The sequence below is a fragment of the Desmodus rotundus genome, chromosome 4 (assembly GCF_022682495.2).
Source record: "Desmodus rotundus isolate HL8 chromosome 4, HLdesRot8A.1, whole genome shotgun sequence".
NCBI classification, from domain to species: Eukaryota; Metazoa; Chordata; class Mammalia; order Chiroptera; family Phyllostomidae; genus Desmodus; species Desmodus rotundus.
Window position 1 is genome coordinate 6,018,290 of NC_071390.1, and position 19,070 is coordinate 6,037,359.

General features: G+C 51.7%; 1 protein-coding gene across 1 annotated transcript in view; it reads right to left on the minus strand.

The window, feature by feature from the left end:
* Nucleotides 1-19,070, minus strand: part of LOC112300433 (scavenger receptor cysteine-rich domain-containing protein DMBT1) — a 50,501-nt gene that overhangs the window by 11,193 nt on the left and 20,238 nt on the right. The window contains exons 17-34 of the mRNA XM_053922665.1: nt 18,139-18,356; nt 17,106-17,417; nt 16,285-16,317; nt 14,947-15,100; nt 13,930-14,147; nt 12,982-13,293; nt 11,184-11,222; nt 10,035-10,346; nt 9,465-9,494; nt 8,793-8,837; nt 7,013-7,057; nt 6,121-6,435; nt 5,810-5,839; nt 3,116-3,148; nt 2,918-2,956; nt 2,698-2,736; nt 2,211-2,249; nt 317-355 (exon numbers count right to left, since the gene is read on the minus strand). Of these exons, the coding sequence (XP_053778640.1) occupies nt 317-355; nt 2,211-2,249; nt 2,698-2,736; nt 2,918-2,956; nt 3,116-3,148; nt 5,810-5,839; nt 6,121-6,435; nt 7,013-7,057; nt 8,793-8,837; nt 9,465-9,494; nt 10,035-10,346; nt 11,184-11,222; nt 12,982-13,293; nt 13,930-14,147; nt 14,947-15,100; nt 16,285-16,317; nt 17,106-17,417; nt 18,139-18,356 (2,252 nt within the window). The remainder of the gene's footprint in view (nt 1-316; nt 356-2,210; nt 2,250-2,697; nt 2,737-2,917; nt 2,957-3,115; nt 3,149-5,809; nt 5,840-6,120; nt 6,436-7,012; nt 7,058-8,792; nt 8,838-9,464; nt 9,495-10,034; nt 10,347-11,183; nt 11,223-12,981; nt 13,294-13,929; nt 14,148-14,946; nt 15,101-16,284; nt 16,318-17,105; nt 17,418-18,138; nt 18,357-19,070) is intronic.

Genomic DNA, 19,070 nt, shown 5'->3' on the forward strand with positions numbered 1-19,070 from the left:
ATTCTCCAAAAATAAAATAAAGTATTAAATGGTCAGAGAACAAGCATTATAAATACACTGAATTTTTGAAAGGAAGAATTAGATTTTGTTGAAACTTTTTTTACAAGATCTGAAAATTAAGTGAAGAAAATCAACACAGATTCCTTAGAAAAAAATTTTAGAGAGAAAGATCATATCAGAGAGGTGTAATTCCATGTGAAAACATACAGAGGGGAGCAATGTAGAAAAAGTAACAGTGGATTTTTAGGATAGAGTGTGGTTGTACGAACTGCTGAAAAACTAAGGGTTAATCCAGTGGCAGGCATACGGTCATTACCAGGTGATGGTGTCAGTTCTGTTGACATCAGATCTGCGGCTGCCAAAAGAAAGGTTTTTTTCAGTGAAAGAAAGCTTTAAAATTTGGCTTCGTTGAACTTTTATACTGGAGACTACAAGTGTATAAAAACAAGTCTGTTCCAGAAGCTGTAGGCAGTAGGGTCCGCCCTGCCTATTGATCTCGCGGATTTCCGCACCGGGGCAGAACGGTTTGTGAGCAGCTGATACTTTGCAGGGTAGAGTAATGACTGTTCTCATTTTGAGCATCTACAATGGGTTGTCTAATTCACATCTCTAATCCTTGCAGTGATGGTTCTGGGTTTAGTTGCTATTTCAGAGACGAGGAACAGGAGACTCTCAGGCTTGTACAACATGTCCAGGTCACCTACAGTTCAAACCCGTGGGGTCTCAGAGCTCACACCCTTTCTGTGCCTTTCAGAAGCATAAGACGCGGTAGCTGCATTCACTCTGGGCTCCGTGAGGTGAATAAGGGACAGCCACCACATCTGTCCTTATACTTCAAGAGGCGCATCCTGCAGAAACAGGACTGACTTTGGCTGTTGTGCTTTCATAAAGGGAGCAAAACATGTGAGTGCTACCTGTCTGCGTGGGAAGCAGTTACCGCCAACCAGGTCTAAGAGAAAACTCGAGAGCCAGTGAGCACTACAAGTGAAGGAAGATTCTCCCCCAAGTAGAGTCATGTTGGTGGCAGGGAAAGAAGGAGGGGAGGAAGAAGAGGATGAAGGAAGTGAGAGAGCAAGGAAGGGGAGGGTAGGAGAGGGAGAGAGGGAGGAAGAAAGGTAGGAAGGAAGAAAGCCGATACTTAAATGTAATTGAAAAGAAGTCCTAACCTTTGATTTCATTGAGTTTTACCCCAAATGTCTTCAAGGTAACCAGGACTTGAAAAGAAAGAAACAAAACAGAGGAAAGCAGCAGGCCTTGTTTGGAAGGGATCAGGGTCACAGGGATCTGGGGGAATCCCTCGGATGGATGCACCAGCAAAGCCCGAGAGCAGACGGGACCTTGCATGGGAACCAGGAGACCAAGCCTTGCCTTGCTCTAGGTCTGTGGTGACTATGGACCCAACTGTGTCCCCTCAAAATTCATATGTTGAAGCCCTAACCCCCGGTGTGGCTGCATTTGGAGGTGGGTCCTCTAAGGAAGTAATTAAGGTTCACTGAGGCCCTAAGTGTGGGGCCCTGAGCTGATAGGCTTGGTGTTCTTGTAACAGACACCAGAGCATGTTTCTCTTCCCCTCTCTCTCGGCCCTGTGGACATGCAGAGAGAAGGTGGCCGTCTCCAACCCAAGCAGGAGCCCGCACCAGACCTAAGCCCTGGTGCCACCGTGATCTTGGACTTCTGGTCTTCAGCACTGTGAGGAAATAAATGTCTGTTGTATAAGCCGCGCAGTCTGCAGTTCTTAGTTATAGCAGTCCTGGCTGACTAAGACTCTTCCTTCTTTGGGCCTCATTTTCCTCCAAAACAGGGTGAGTGTTCAGTGTCTTCACTCCCTGAACGGGCACCACCTGGCAGCCCATGAGAAATGCAGAATCAGGCTCCACCCACAGCCACTGAATCAGCATCTGCATTTGAACAAGTTCTCCAGGCCGTTTACCTGCACGTTAACATTTGAGAATGGCTGGTGTAGGCCGCCTCTACAGCCTCCTCCAGAGCTGGGATCTGATGCTATTTTATCCTGTTCATCCTGGCCCCACATCTGCCTTTATTCAGAACTGTGACTAGTGGAGGGGGCGTGGCCTGGAACCTGCCCGACCTCCCCCTCCTCCCGCCTCCTGGGGAACAGAAGTGTCTGTTGGCTCTGGCTGTAGACTTGCTGGGCTGGGGTTTCTCAGGGAGTCACTCAGCAGGACTGCTGCAAGGAGCGGAGAGAATACCTGGTGAGGACGACGCTTCGCCTGAAGTGGGAGCTGGATCTGCAAACAAAGAAGACCCGGACTCAAAGATCGGTGAAAGAAATATTTTTTGAACAATGGTGTGGTAGAAAACAGAAGAGCGAATGGGCAGAGCCGATGCTATAGAAGCCGGCTCTCTAGCATGCCTGTCTGCTGTGCTGGAAGGTCAAAGCGCCACCTGCTGTGCAGGTGAGGTGTGGCCCCCAGCCCTCTCCTGCCTCCCTTGGGCACTTCTGATTCAGACCAGTGCAACAAGCAGAAGGCCTTCCCTAGTGGAGGGGCCAGTCTGTGTCCCTGGATGAATAAAGACAACATGAAGCTTAATTTCTGGACAAGAATGCTGGGACTTCAGCTTACATTGGGGTTTATATTGTAGGCAAAATATTTGGTGCATATATTTATTTGTTAAACAGAAAGAGGAGGAGTTGACCATATTTAACTTGAGCAATGTGGCACCAGAACACATTACCTGAGGGGGAGTCCACTTCGGCAGAGGTGGAAGGCGCATCTGTGTAGGAACAGAGAAGAGGACATTTAAAAATGGGAGAAAGGACACTTCCGTTGGTCTTTTCATTGAGGTTTTACTTTGTGGTCAGAATGGTCATTCAGTGGGTTCATTTTCTAAGTAGAACATGGCAAGTAAGAAGCTGGCCTCATTAATTAAAACATCACAAGGAGAGAGTCTTTACCAGATGAAAAGGTGACTTCTGCTGAGATTGCAGAGGCATCTATAGGAAAAGAGGAAAGAACATAAATATCCATGGAGAGGACACCTGGGTTTCTGTTTTTACTGAGTCTGTGCTGGGGACAAAATGCCCAGGAACAGCCTTGTCCGATCAGTGGAACTCCAAGAAGAGGCCCTTATGGGACAGCAGACAGTGTTTTACCTGGTATGGAGGTCGGAGCAGTTGAGATTGAAGCTGTAAGCAACAAAAAGAACACGAGAGCAATAAGACAGCTGTATCGGGCACATGTGTTTCTATGAGACACTCGAGATGTAAAGATGGCTACCATAGATTTGTGTGACTGGCTCGACCTATTTTTCTGCTTTCCAGACGGGGGTCTACAGCAGGTCTCCAGATCCTCCACTGTCTCCAGGCTACCCCTCTACTCCCTGGGTCTCTATGCCTTGTGCCCGCCCTTTACTTCTCCCCTTGGAGGTCGAGACGATCTGTTCAGGGGACAACAACCATTGACCCAAGTTCCCCTGATGCATGGGGACAATCTAACAGAGATTCTGTAAATGGGGGACTTGCTGTCCCTGGTCCCTCCCTCACCTAGGAAGGGGTCAGCTCTGCACACAGGAACTTTCCCCAGGTGGGCTGTCCGGAGATCTAGACGGAGGGTGAGGAGGGGGTGGAGGCCCATTTGCCCTACACCCCAGCCTTATCAATAATAAAGGCTGTATTTTGTGTTGACTCTTATGTTTGACTTATTCATTGCTTTAGCACCTACAGGAGGGGAGAGCACCCTCTTTACGGTCCTTCCCTGGATAAACCTCCGATGCCGTATTTGTGAAATTCTTAAACCTGAAGTCACGTCAGGAACTCCTCGGATAATTGCAACCAGCATCTGTTAGCATTTACTGCTGGCACCAATGTGGCTCTGCTGTGTGGTCACCCCGTCCCCAGTTTGCTGTCTCACATGATATTCCGCCAGGAGGGAGACCAGAGAGCCGACTGCTGGGCACGTAAGAAAGTGAGAGTTTATATTCTCTGTTTCATTGAGCTAAGGGAAATAAATAATGGAGGAGGTGGTACATGGGTCCAGGACCCAAAAGACCTGGGTTCTTGTCTCTGCTCTTTGTGTAACCAAGCAGGTGACCTCGGGCAAGTCCCTTCTTTTTTTGCATCTCCCAGCTGCCGTACCCGAAGGGCTAGTTCATGGACCAGTAGCATCTATATCACCTGGTTAGAAATACAGACTCTCAGGCCCACTCCAGACTTACTGAATCAGAATGTGCATTTTAACAAGACCTCCAAGTGACTTACATGCACGTCAAAGTTTGAGGAGCACCAAGCATCTGAATGGAGTCGCCTCCTGGCCCAGAGATGACTGGTGTCTGCCAGGAGGGCGCTGGACAGAGCACACCCATGTGAAGGGGACCTTGTCCCTGCTGAGCCCAGGCAATTGGTGTTCTGCCAAAATTCAAGCTAGTAGTTCCCATCCTCTGGTTTTTCCATCAAAGCTTGGAATCTATACTTTTATATGAAATCTCCCTTTAAAAAAATGTGATCTTAAAAAAAGACTGCATGGGGAGACTCTGTTATCTGAATCTAAACCCATGCAAGGGCCCACATTGGCCCTTGGCTGCCTGTTTGGGACTTCTGGGCTGAACAGTCTCTAATGTTTCTTTGTACGCTCAGAAAAATGTTACACCATGATGGTGCCATGTTGAACTTGTCCTTGCCTATGAGATCTGGAGGCCGGCTTTTCACAGACCCAACCACAGGAGAAATGTGTCCGTTGTCTGGTTTTCCTTAGAGGTCAGTTTCTACCAAGCCTGGCAGGAGGATGTGAGATTTTTGGAAACAGGGGCCATGGGTTACTTTCATAGCTGTTTACAGTTCAGAGAAAACTTACGTTGAATTGAGGTGATATTTCTCCAACTTTCCTAGCCTTGTGTCAATCAACTCAAGCCTTGGGATGAACCCCAGAGTGTCCAGAAGAGGGATGTTCACAGAAGGACACATTAGAGAGCCAGGCAGGTCTCGGCAGCAGCGCACACATCCGTCGGGAACGTGATCAGGCGCCCACGATGGTGAGCCTGCCCAAGTGTGTGCTGCCCCACCCCCAGGACAAGGTTCATCCTCCTGTTCTCAGATGAAAACAGCGAGGCTCTGAGGGGTGAGGGGACTCCCCTGCTGCCACCCTATTGGTCAAGGATGGAGCCAGAACATAATCCCAGGGTGTCTGGCTGTAAACTCTGTGACGCTCCTTTTCCACGGAAAAGATTCCAGTGGTCGGAGAAGTTTGAGAGACACTGGGCTAAGCCAGGCTAAAAAAGATCCGCAGCTGCAGGACTTGTCAGTGACTTTAACCTGCCAACTGACTGAGCCTACAAGAGAGGGATGTGCTATTTCCCCAACTATTCGGCCAGGAAAGTTCTTCTTTCAAGTTTGCGTGTCACTGGGTTGGCGGACTGGACTGGGAAACGTGTGTGGGAGACGTGGTGCTGTATTAATTTCTGAAAATGTGCACAAAAGGGATAATGCTGCCTGAGATGCCCGAAGTCCTGTGACTGTTTAAAGAAATGAACTCACTGAATCCCCAGGGTGTGAACACTGCGGGGGACGTGAAGGAAGCTCATTTCACCCCGTGTTGATTTCAGAGACCTGCTGGTGTACAAGGTGGGGGGAGGCGGGGCAGCAAACTGGACACACCGTGTGCTCTGTATGAGAGGTGCGCAATCACTGTCTGTTCAACTTACTATCTCATTCAGTGACTATACGAGACCCTCATATTAGTTTGATAGGAGCTTGAGATGTAGTTTCGCACGAGGTATAAGCTCCGACCCTGACCACATGCAAGGCAAGCTATACATCCGTGATTTATACAAGCAAGAAAGAAAATAGAATTACCAGGTGAGGCGGCCATTCCTGTGGCTGAGGCTGAAATTGTCAAACAAAACAGAAACTAAAATAAGACAAAATCCAAACAAGAATCCCACCCACAGATAGGACATGTAAAAGATACTTTTTTATTTAAAAATATATACTTCGGGGATAGTGAAATTAGATAAATGTGACTTCTGAATGTGAAATTAAAAATAAGACAGGTTTCTTGGATGAGACTGAAGTGGAGAAGAGGGCGCAGGAAGTGAGAAGCGCTGAGTGGCTCAGAGAGCAGTTCACCCTCCCCTGCAGTCTCCGGGGAAACCAAGGGCGAGTACCTGAGCAAACCGCGCCGGCGTCCTCGTGGTGGCCACAGTTGTGGACAGACAAGCCCAGATGCTGACACTGGCCCAGCGTGGCCTCGTCGCCCCGGCACTGCACGTTGTCCAGCAGGATGTGCCCCGTGCCCGCCCCAAAGTGGCCGTTCCCCAGGGCGCCGATGCCCTCCCCGCAGCCCAGCTGCCGGCACACCACGTGGGCAGCACTGATGTTCCAGAGGTCGTCACACACTGTCCCCCACGTGCCATTGTGGTAGACTTCGATGCGTCCTTCACAGCGGGTCCTCCCGTCCACCAGCCTGATGATGGGCAAGTCTGGGAGAGAGAGACTCAGGGGTTATTACTGGAATGTGATCAGCAATTCTGGCAAGTCATTTCTAGCGGGACTGTTCTTAGCTCTCGTTGTGTAGAGTCTCCTGTTTCCCTTTTCCTAGGCCCCATGGGAAGAAGTCAAATAAGTGCTCATAAGCACAGTGACTGGCTTTTCCAGACTATTTCTTGTTTCACGTATTTAGTTCCACACTGCCATCCTTGGCTATGGCAAATGCGGGGAGAGGCAAAATGTTATTCTACTTCTCAGATTCTCAGGTCGTCAGATTGCTAAGCAACAACATTGGAATGTACAAACTCATTTTTTTTGTTGTTGTTGTTATTTACTTAGGATAAACTAGTCTGTTGGCCCAGGGTCAAAGTTCAGAAATCCGGGTAGCACCAGGGACCAGACAAGCGGCCACATGACCTGGTAACTCTGCCTCCAGGCCAGCCCTGTGTTTTCTCAGTCCTGGGGAGGCATGAATCCAGGGGTGGGAGCCCTGACATCGCTGGCTATAACCTCAGGGAGCCTGCTAGACACACTCAGCAACCAGGACCCGGGACAGAGACAAAGGATTACCGTCTGTAGGAGCCGTTTCTGCTGGTTCTGGGGTGATGTCGGTAGCTAAAAGAGAAAGCCCGAGGCATTGATGTGAGTGGATTTAGCACGCTCATGGGCACAGCCGTGTGGGCACCCGAGTCACACTCGTGCCGGGTGGTGTTGAGGACACTGTGGCTAAGGCAGCTCTGTCACAGGCTGGGCAGCGTCTCTAAGGCTGGAGTCCAAACCAGGTAGTGTCTCTGAACCACCATCCCTTACCTGGGTGACACCCTGGCTTTCGGATGCTAACTGGAAGCACCCATCTGAGTGTTTCTGGGGAGGAGCCCTTGGGAGGTTTGAGGCTACAAAATAGACAGATGAGCGTTTGATGCCCTTTCTTTAGTCCAGGGTTTTCATCAGGAGATCCCATGACGTGTTGGGAATGTTCAGCACCCACTCTTCAGATTAAAAAACTACGGAACAACACAGTGTGATAGAAATATGTGAAGGGACAAAAAGACCCCACCTCAGGCCCTTCTTATGAGCGCTAGCTAGCTCTCTCTCCTTGAGTCTGTCAGGCATAATGAACTGTCGCTTCTCTGAGCCGCTATTCTCAGGGCTGGAGAGATTACTAGATTACTATTTTTACTCTCCCTCTCTTGCTCTCTGCAAGTTCTTCTCTTTGTGAATTCTCTCACAGCCCACTCCACCAGCCACCCTGACAAGGCACACGCCATCCAGGAAGATGGGGCCAGAGCCATCACCAAACAGACTGCTCCTCGGGGCCGCCAGGGCCCCCCCACAGCCCAGCTGCTGGCACAGCCCCTGGGTGGTGGGCAGGCCCCAGAGGTTGTCACACATGGTCCCCCAGGTGCCATTGTGCTGGATCACCATGCAGCCCTCACACCTGCTCCGCCCCACCGCCAGCCTCACCATGGGTGGATCTGTAGGTGCCAAGAGCCACATCGGCTTGAGAAAGTTCCCTCTCCTCTCAAATGAGACTGTGTTTCTGGTGGGAGAATTCTACCCCATCTGCAGGTTGCTGACCCGGCTGCATAGGTCCCGGGGGAACTGATGTGCAGAGGAGACCAGATGACTGCTTTGTAACTGAAATTTAGCACAAACTACAATGCTTCTCCTCACAGGGCAGTTTTTCTACGGGAATCCAGGCCACAGGTCATCTTCGCAGAGACATAAACACTTAAAAATCACCTTCTGCTTTCATCCTCTTTGGGGGTATCCTTTTTATGTTGCTTCTCTAAAAACTCAAAATAAGTCAGCTGCGCGTCTAGGTTTCAGACTTGGCATTTCTAACCCAGGTCTCTGGGGACTATTATGAAATTCTCAGGACAACATTAAGTTCACTTTACTTGAATTTAAAAACTATAAAGTGTTTATTGGAGGGTGATGGAAGAGCTGGGGACTGGAAGAACAAGCAGAGGGGGAGATGGTGCTGCTGCTGCCGGAAGGTAAGGGACTGGCCAAGTGAAACTGTCCCCTGAACCCAAACCAGCTGAAGGTGATTCTCAGATTCAGACCCGCAGGGACTGGGGCTGATTCAAGGGGTCCCCTTGAGAAGGGCCCATAACGGCCCAGCCAGGGCCAGGGCCTCAATATAAGCTTTCCAAGGAGGCTGCAGGGGCAGGGGGTGAGCTGACTGTCCTTGAAAAGGAGAATCCACACGAGGAGACCCCCACCACTGCCGGGTCGCCCCTAATGAGCACACGTCTATTTCACGCAGCACCAGGGCCACGAAAATACTGTTGGCAGGACCCAGCCTAAGGAAGACAGTTACAGAGAATAATCATGGAAAAAGTACCTAGTGGGTAGATACCGCCCGGCTGTTCCCCAGGAGGTGAAGGAACTGTACCGGGAAAAAGAGGAACAGTCGTCATAAGCACATTCCAAACAAGCAGTGAAATGTCATACTCCTCTCAAACACCATCGACATCACATGCAGGAGTTGGCCTTTACAAAACCCCATCCAATTGCTAAACAAACAGTTAACAGCTGAAGTGTGATGGTAGCACACACTGCTCTGATTAAGAAAACAAAAGAAATACAATCAATGTTGGGATTACGCACATGTGGCCCATAGGCCTGGGTCACGTGGCCAGAACCAGCATTCAGCATCCTGGGTCCCAGGTAAGGCTGCCCCAGGCCCACCTGCCCCAGGCCCATCTGCTCTCTCTGCCCTGCCTCAGCCTCTGGTGCATGAATGACCACTTTGGGTCAAGAGCGGGGATCTCAGGGTCCTGCTGAAGTGCAGACCTTGTATGTGGAAGGGATGGCCCATGAACCTGTGAACACCCAGGACAGAAAGAGCAGGGCCCTGCGGGACTCTGAAACAGCCCTGGGTCTTCGCCTGCTGGAAGGGTGGGAGGGCCTGGGGCTCAGGGCATGGCCAAGGAAAGTGGAGGCTGGCGAGGGAGACAGACTCTGCACTAGTCGGCTAGTCAGCAATCAGCAAATAGAATCGGTGTGAACTCACAGATCCCCGGATGTCCAGCGGCTGCAGACTCTGCAGAGATAAAGGCAACAGGGCGGTGGTGGAATAGTAGAAACCAGGGTGGTAGGGACACTCAGAGATCAATGTCTAGTTGAAATGTGACTTGACTAGCTGGAGTAATCAATGTTCTTAAGCACCTAAGGCTTCTACAGACGGGTGTGGATTGCGTTGCCTGGCTGGAAACTCTGAGGCACTGATTCTGAAAGAATTTGACTTGGCAACGAAAATACCATGACCTGGATCAGCAAAATAGTTAACGTTCTTGTGCGTTTATTGTAGGTCATGTGCTTGACTAAATGGTCTGTTTAATCCTCCCAACAACCTTATGAGGAAGGTACCATTATTTTCTTTTCTCTGCAAGTGACCTACCTTTGTAGACACTCAGTTGAATGCCCTCCCCTACCTCAAACCGCAGGCCCTGTTTCCAGAGTCAGAGCAGAAATCTGCTGTCCCAGGCGTGGGGGCCGGTTTGGGGCAGGGAGGCATTTCCAGACTCTATTTGCAAATTCCAGGCATGACCCGGGCAGCTTCACAAGGGGCACCTGTGCTCACCTGAGCAGATGACGCCGGCATCCTCCTGGTGCCCGCAGTTGTGGCTGAACCAGCCGCTGTGTGGGCACTGCCCCAGAGAGGACTCGCTCCCCGTGCAGTTGACGTCGTCGAGGAGGATGCTGCCTGACCCTGGGGGGAAGCTGGCCCCCGGGAGGGCAGACGCAGCCAGGCCGCAGCCCAGCTGTCTGCAGACCACATGGGCGTCCTCTATGGACCAGCTGTCATCACACACCGTGCCCCAGGTGCCGGCGTGGTAGACTTCCACTCGGCCCTCGCATCTGCTCGCCCCGTTCGCCAGCCGCAGGCCCAGACCTTGGCGGACATTCCAAACAACGACCTCTGTCAGGGCTCATCCAGAGAGGTCGCTAGAAGAGAAACTCAGGACGAAACTGTGCTATTGATAATAACAAGCCTACGCCCCTTCATTTCGTTTCATTTCATTTCATTTCTTGCCTTGGGTATTATTTACTCAGTGTGCTAGTCAAGGTTACAACTGGTTAGGAAGCACTTTGCTCTGTAGCCGGCTGGCCCAGTGACCTGCATCATGGTGTCACTGTCCCCTTCCCTTTCACCGCACCCTGAAGTCTTGGGCCTGACACTCACGGGGTGGTTGGATTCCCCATGAGGACCTATCGCGCACACTCTAATCGTGGTGTGTAAGTAAGTATGATTCTATGTGCCGTTGCACACGCCCATCCAATGTCAACAGCAACGCTTCCCCTCTGTGTCGTTCTAAGATCAGGTACAATGACATATGTGAAGACAGGCTGGGCAGTCACTACAGGCTGACCCCCACGTTCAATGGGCAGTTACCAGAAAGGGCAGAGACTGGCCGTGCTCAGAACAGCCCAGCTGAGCTCACAGCAGAATGGGTAGGGATCTGGTGTCGGTGGGTACCCCATTCCCCTTCTAGCCAGCCCCAGTTAGCCATTCTTCTATCCCAGTTTCTTCTCTCCTCTCACTTTGCAATCACAGATTTTGTGGGTGAACCCGGACATTATGGGCCCTTCCTGGGGCACAGGCTTGCGCGTGGCCTGAGGCTGTGGAGGAGCATGGTTGCCACAGGGACACTTCCTCCCACTGAAATGCTGAAGGTTTTCTGAGCCAAAACTCTACAGTGGGAAGGCACTGAAGAGAAGGGAAGATTACCTGTAGGCATGGGCACCTCTGTTGGCTTTGAAAAATATGCTAAAACAGATAGAAAAGGGAAAGCAGCAAGTTACACAAGATCTTAGGTGTCAAACATATCGAAGTCTCAATCACCTTTGGTGGGCTCTCTGCCTTGTGAATCAGTTACCGCCAAATGATACAAGCTCAAGAAAAGCTAAGCATGGTGGTTGCTAGACAGTCTTAAAAAACAGACGTATTTTCAAGTCAAGAAAGCATCCTCCAGGGATCACTGCTGTTTAGCATAACCTCCTCCAGTGCTTCCTTTGAAGGTTCGGGGCCATTCCCCTTTTCCCCAACTCTCCTCTGCTTATTGTATTTCACTCTTAAGGACCTGCCATGGGAAAGCAGCCGAAATGTGACACCTCCTGGCCAATCAGAGTCAGGGAAACAGTAAGCAGCGGCGCTTTCACTCGAGGGGAGAGCAGCGGACAGAGATCACTGCCCGGCTGACACCCAGCCAGCCCCACATGGCCACACTGCTTTCCCGCCTCTGCCCAGGGAGATCCGTGGAACCCCACCCGGCCTCAGGAAGCAAATGCTAGCGCCTCCTCGTTCGCATACAGAGGAGGAAACTGAGGCCTCGAGTGGCTCCGACACTCACTGGGGGTCCCCCAGCTAGTCAATGATGAAGCCAGGACGACACTCCCAGGGCATTCGGCCCCTGAGCCACTCCCCTCGCACGCACTTTGTCACAGCAAGATACAGACCATGAGTGGAGAACAAGTGAAGTCACCTGGAGCTGGGGGACTTGTCACAGCGGGTGGTGTTGAGGAAGGCAGGGCGGCTGGGGGAAACAAACCAAAAGGTGAGGCAGCTCACGCCCCTCATTCTTCCTGAACCCAAGAGGTCGACTTGCCTATTGGATCATGAGGGCCATGGCTGGTGTGGGGAGAAGCGGCTCCCAGTTGGGGATCTAAGAATTGCCCCGAGTTGCCATGGTTACAGCCACCAGATGGCATTGCTTTTGTTTCTGTTCTGCCACTGGACACTGCAATGTCATTTTGGGATTTTATTTTTTTCTTTTTTGGGGCAAACTATGGCCACAGTCACGGTCATCTAGTGAGGAGCACCTATCTTGCTGGTGGCTTTGGGTTTGTAATTCTCCTGGGTATGTGTCTCTTGCCTCCTGGAATACATGTCAGTTTCCCAAGGGCAGAGCCACGCTGTCTCAAAGACAAGCACTGGCACCTTCAGAACCTGGAGGGAGCTGAAGGGAGTGGGTGTGGACCTGGGCCAGGAGCTCCAGGGCCTGGGGGTGGCGGAAGAGGACTCAGAGCTGCTTCCTGTGACCTTTCCCTCACCCCTGACCCACCCTGGGCCCTGCTTCCAAACCTCCCTGATCTCTAGCACCGCCCTCCCCCCCCCCCCCCCCCCCCCCCCCCCCGTCCTGCTTTGCTCAGAACACTGATTCTGTCCCTTGGCTTCTCTCCTCTCCTCCCAGAACCTTCCAGTAGCCCCACCTCCTGCTTGCCCTTCCTCCTGTCAAACTGGCCAGGTCCAGTTTGCCTCCTCCTAGCCAAACCTGGAAGGATATGGAGATAGATGGGGGCTCTCAACTCCCACTACTGAACGTATTTGCAGAAACTCAAGGAGGGTCCGGGTACTGAACCACAGGGATGGTTCCCAGAGGCCTGACTCTGGGTGTAGCAGGGGTCGTGCAGGGACACCTGTACATGGCTGGCATTTGGGAAACAGTGGCCGAGGGGCAGCCCAAGAGTTCCCTTCAGTGCAGTGGGGGATGTCATGTTTCCCACCTGCTGCCTGAGATTCAACTCACTGGAGCAGATGACGCTGGCATCTTCGTGGTGGCCGCAGTTGTGGGAGAACCAGCCACCGTGCAGGCATTGCCACAGTCTGTCTTCAGTCCCCGTGCACTCCACATTGTCCAAAGCGATGGCACCCCAGCCTCGGTCGAAATGGGCTCCCCTGGGAGCTGACACAGCCCTGCCACAGCCCAGCTGTCCGCACACAACCTGGGCATCACGCAAGTCCCAGCCGTCATCACACACTGTCCCCCAGGTCCCATTGTAGCGCAGCTCCACTCGGCCTTCGCACCGGTGGCTGCCATTGGTCAGCCTGAGGGCCACATCTGGAATCACAGACATACCAGGCCATCGCAGTGGGGACCCCACCCCCTTGTCACTGCCTTTGAGGAAGACCTGGCGTTTTCTCTGAGCTGACCAGCTCTGGAAGTGGGGAGGCTCTGCCCTTACCTGGGGAAGGGAACTGCGGTGGGTTGGAGTGGCTGCCAAGGTAGTTCAGGTGCAATTGTTTATGTCAGTGGGATTTTTTTGTTTTTAAAGCTTTTTTCCCAGACAAGATTGTCTACTTGACAGAGGCCAAAGAAGGCCCCTGGAGGCCCTCTGTGAAGTGGGACACACCAGGGACATGAATGCTCAGTGTTCCTGCCCTTGGCCAGGAGCAGCATCCTCTGGGAAGGAGGAGAGGAACTCCCCATGCATTTGGAGTGCAGCGGGCTCAAAGCCAGCAAGAGCCCTGTTCCCCTTCTCAGCACAGAGGATGCACACTGATATCGGAATGCAGGTGTGTGTGGTCCAGTCACCCGTGTTGGGTGTTCAGCCACCTCCTCCAGGTAGATCTTGGGGGTAAACTAAGGAGCAAGGGGACCCCTTTCCCATCCCTAGTCCCCAGGCACAGAGTTGGCTGTCCAACCTCACCATCATTACCCCGCAGGACCAGGGGCTAAGGTGACTGAAGGACCTACCAATATTATTCTCATCTTGCATGAGGGACTCATAGGTGGCATGAAAGCCGCTTTCGGTGATGATATCGTTGCTGTGGAAGACCACTGTCAAGCGATTTGAGGAGGAGGTAAATACTGGGGTTATACCAGAACAGAACCTCCCCATAGAGAAAGATTCGCTCCGTGGGCCATCGAAGATTTCAACAAAGTCGTACGGACAGCCGTGGATGTTTTCCAGCCTGTGAAGTAACGATATCACTCAGTTTCAAACCACTGGGGGCTTTTCCCGCAGTCAGCGCTACTCCTATTCGTTCAGGGGAGGTTCTGGAAAAGCTGTCTGAAACCTGCATCTCTTCACACAGGTTGGAGGAAATGAAGACCCTGTGGATGCAGGCAGTATGTACCTTTCTGTTCTAAAAACGTTTCCATGTTGAATGTTTTCATTCAACTGTATTTTCTGAATACTTATTACAAGTGCAAGGAAGAGAATTTAAGTAGTATTGACGGGTGTTTTGGTGAAAGGTAAGTTTTTCTCCCACCCCCTGACTTGCCCCCTCTCCCTTCATCCCCCTTCCCAGAAGCAGCTAGAATGAACGGTTCTCTTTCCTTCCACGGACAGCCTAGGCACAGATGGCAGCTTCGGGGCCGGTACCTGTGGTTTCCTGCAGATCGTCCCATAGCAACCCATCCCCCATGCAAGGCAGCAGTGCGTGGGTGTGCCCAAGTCTAGTTAACGGACCTGCTACTGATGGGCAATCAGGTCGTTTCCAGTCCATTGCTCCCGTGAGATGCCCCATGATGGTCCTCCCCGCCATGAGGCTTTCTCTAGGGACCAAGTTCCTGGAACTGGAACTGCTGGGTTAAAAGGTCTGTGTAGTCAAATTTTGATCACTGCTCCTAAGTGGGCCTCCAAGGCTTGCCTCACCTTTGCGAATTAAATAGGGAAGTTGTTTATTTTTTTGCAGGGGATGGGTAGGTGGGTGTGGGCCAGAACAAGATACGGAAGAGTAAAGTAAAAAATAGGAAAATTTTACTCACGCAAGCACGTCAAATGTTAGGTTGACATGAGCCCTATCGTCCACCTGTATGTCCCAGGCACATGTCACGTTTGTGGGGTATTTTTTAGGGTACCAAGGGCTGGTGAAGGAACCCGAAGCATTTGTGAGCAAACCGCCACAGTGGAAATTTTCATCTGCAAGACACAGCAACGAAACCCCATGAGGAGGGGCTCTGACCTCTGCTGGTGTGTTTAGAGGGGTCAAGAGCGAGGGCAGGAAATTGTTCTAGGAAATTGTTCTAGGGCTGCTTTGGCTGGTAGCCAGAAAGTTAGCTTTGGAGACCCCTCGGAGTTTCCCATGCTGCTCTTTGTCATCTCAGAGCATTGTGGGTGTCCCGTGGTGACAGGGCTTCTCTGAGAAGGAATGATCATGACACACGGTTGAAAGGGCTTTATGAACCCACACGCGCAGACAGGTCTCAGCACGCGTGTTAGTACAAAGGATGAAAAGATGATGCAAGCCGCAGCATCCTTCCTCAGCACGACGGGTTCTCAAGCAGCTTTCAGTAGAAGATCCCTCGTGTTATACACGAATCCTAGCTGAGATCAGGACCAAGATTACTTAAAGCATCCAACTCATGTCTGGAATACTGGAATCAGTGTGGAATTTGTTAAAAGCCCCTCTTTCCTGCAGCTTCTCACATATAAAAGGAGGAAAGAGCATGCATCGAGTTGCGGCAAGTGCTGAAATCGAAAGCAAAGCAAACAGAAACCACACAAAGGGTCTAAATAAAGCTGAAGCACCTGTAGGGGGGCTGTCACCAGTTGACCCCGAAAATACACAGAGAGAAAAATGACACTGTGAGTGAGGCCTTTTATCCAGAATAAACACTCCTTTCAGATACTCAGAAATATTGACACTCAAAGCTGTGATTTCTCTGTGCCCCTGTGGGCAGAGAGGACTCTGGCTCTTCACAAGTTTGGACATTTGCACACCATGGGTGTGGACGGGTGAAGTTTGCTACAGCCCGTGGAGGGCTGAGCCTGTGTTTCTATTATATTCCCGCTCTGGGCAGCGTCCAGAGCGATACTGGCACTGCAGGCCTATAGCACCCCTCTCTGCAGGCACTGAATCGGAACCCCACTGGCCCAGAAACTGCATTGCTGGTGACTCTGAGCTCTCCCTCCCTCCTGCCTTCTCCCTATCCTCTGTGGCTCCCAGCCCCACTATTATGTCAGTGCTAATGAGCTGCATTGCTGTCATTACTTAGACACAGAGAATTTAATTTGCTCAGGCCCCAACTTCAGGATGAAGAGTAGCTAGAATTCATGTGTATCAGGGGACTGGCGATGGGTTGAAGCGCACAGGAGAGCAGTACCTGAGGGTCCTGCCTCGGGATTGCCATCGACACCTACGCAAAGACAGAAGAGAGATAGACACATTAACACCATCATATCCTCCATAAAAGAAAATCAGACACTTTTTGTTAGGATCTAGCACATTCTGTTTTGGGCAGTTGTGAGTGTAGTGTCAGAAATAATCCGCATTGGTTCAAGTTTGGCCACCCCCGTTCGTGCCCACTGGTTTTCAGGCTCATGAGGGCTCATGTAGCTGCTGGAAGCACTGAAATTGGAAACTCACATTTCTTCAGTTATGCTCACTGATGTGGCTGAAGGCACTTTGGTAAAAGAGCTGAGTTCCTTCTTTCCCAGGGCTCCTTGGAGGCCATACTGGCACAGTACAGCCTGCCTTGGGGTCTTGGCAGTGCCTCTGCTGCCTTATCCATGAAACAAGGATGCTAGTGGGCTCTATTTCACTGGTTGTGGAGATGAACCAAGAATGTGCTTTGGTTTCAGTGCAGAGCCTGGCAGGTGCTAGGTATTCTTTGCACACCAGCTACTACTCCTACTCAGGAGTGTGGATTGGCACCAACACCGTGGCAAGTCTATCCAGGATGGGATGTCTGGTGACTCACACCCTCTAGTGAATCCCCACAACCTTCAAGGTGGGAACCTTGACAATTTTACAGATACCAGAATTGAAGGGAAAGAAAATGAATTCTTAAGCAAGTAGACTTAAAAAGATGGCTCAAAGCTCAGCGCTCCATTCTGAGTAACTGCCTACTGGTGTCGACTTCTCCCTTCCCAGAGGCTGCTGCTGAGTGGCAATCTGAGGGCTGCTGTGCTCCACGGGGCTCACCTGAGCAGATGACACTGGCATCCTCATGGTGCCCACAGTTGTGGGAGAGCCACCCATTGTGTGTGCACTGCCACACCTGGGCTTCGTCCCCGGTACACTGCACGTCATCCAGTGTGATGTGGCCAGTCCCTCTGTCAAAGAAGCTCTGAGCCGGGGCCGACAAGGCCTTGCCGCAGCCCAGCTGCCGGCACACCACGCTGGCATCTCTCAGGTCCCAGCTGTCATCACACACGGTGCCCCAGGTGCCATTGTAGAAGACCTCCACCCGGCCCTCACACCTGTGGCTGCCATTCACCAGTCTCAGGGACACACCTGGGGGACAGAAAGGCAGGCTTCTGAGGTGTGGTGCTGTCACCAGACTCTAGGACCTTCTTCAGATAGAGAATTCCCAGCACTTGGGCACATGTCCCCGTATTTGCTGTTGGACTCTAGAGAGGGTGGCCCTATGTCCTGGTCTGTCTAAAATAGTCCTGGTTTATGGCTGTTGCAGATACACGAATACCTGTTCATTATTTTAGAGACCCTTTAAAATTCTCAAAAGTATCCCAGTTGGAGGATAACTTACATGGTTGCCCTAAGCATAACCCACTGAGAGCTCTGAAATGTCCCCATGTCCTGCTGTGTAAGTGTCTGGGTGGTTTTTGTATTGATTCAGCCGGAGGCAGGTGGGTGGGTAGCTGCAGCTGGACATAGTTTTGCTCCAGAGGCTTTGCCGACTGCATGCTCCGTTTCCTTGGAGAGCAGTGAGGTACTCATCTGGGTCCCCCACGTGCACACACAGCCCGGGCACAGTGGGAGACTCAGCCACCCGCTTTCCCAGACAATTTTTTGGTGAGGGAAAACGACGGTGAGTGTCAGAGCAAGGTGGGGGGTGGCGGGCAGCTGGGGACTGTTGGTGTCAGAGCAGATGTCCCTCGGGCCATCACTAATGAAGGTGGGCTCCGCAGGCCAGGTTTGGGAAGCACCTCTTCTCTTCAAGGGAAAGGACCCAAATTAGCTGTAGCCTCTGCAAAGTACATTTCAGGATACCTACCGCCCTCCCTTTCGTCGGGCTGGGTGGCTTTGTATCGGGCATAAAACCCCGTGTTGGTGACCACAGCGTCGCTCCTGAACACCACGGTCATGATGTTCGCGGAGGACAGGAAGCTGAGCTCTGCCCCAGCGCAAAACCTGCCCAAGGAGGAAGAGGCGCCTTGCCGTCCATCAAACACTTCAAGAAAGTCGTAGGGGCACCCATAGACGTCTTCTAACCTGAGGCGGTAACGCAGAGTTAATCTCCCCAAGGACATCTGCAGAAATGTCTTAAATAAAATCAGTATTTGCCTCGCATCCAGCCAGAAACTGCCATCAGCCCTGCCACCCCCCTTCCAACCACACACCCCACCAATGGACTTTACCCCTCTCCTTCCCTTGTGGGACTGGCCCAGGTCGGTCCACCTTTCATCACGTCTCACTTGCTCTGTGTCAGCACTACCCCCCCACACACCCCCGCTCCAGCCCCCAACTGTTTTCTGGGCTTTTAGTCTTTCCCACCATCTTCGTCTCTGCCTTGAGGGTTCCCTGAAGGTCCCCTGACTCTTTGTTCAAACCCTGCCACTCCCTGGGGTGGTGGCAGACATCCACTAGGTCTCATTGAGTAAAACTCTCACAAGAGCCAGGGCAAGGAAAACAGCGATGGCTCTCAGAGCTCCAGGGCCCCGTTGGGTAGGACTCTTTGCCCCATGCGGCGACTTCCTTGCTCATGTGTTCTCCTGACACGTTTCATCCGACCTGGGTGATCGGAGAAGCTGTTCTTGACCATCCACCTAGTGCTGCCTGTGCCCCCGTCACTCTCTGTCTGGTTCCCATGTACGCATGCATATATTCTCTTCATAGCACTTAGCTCCTGATCCCTAACTGAAACTGCCCATCCGGTTTTGTTTTATTCAAGTGCTAGTCGTCTCCCTTTCTAGACAGTAAACTTCG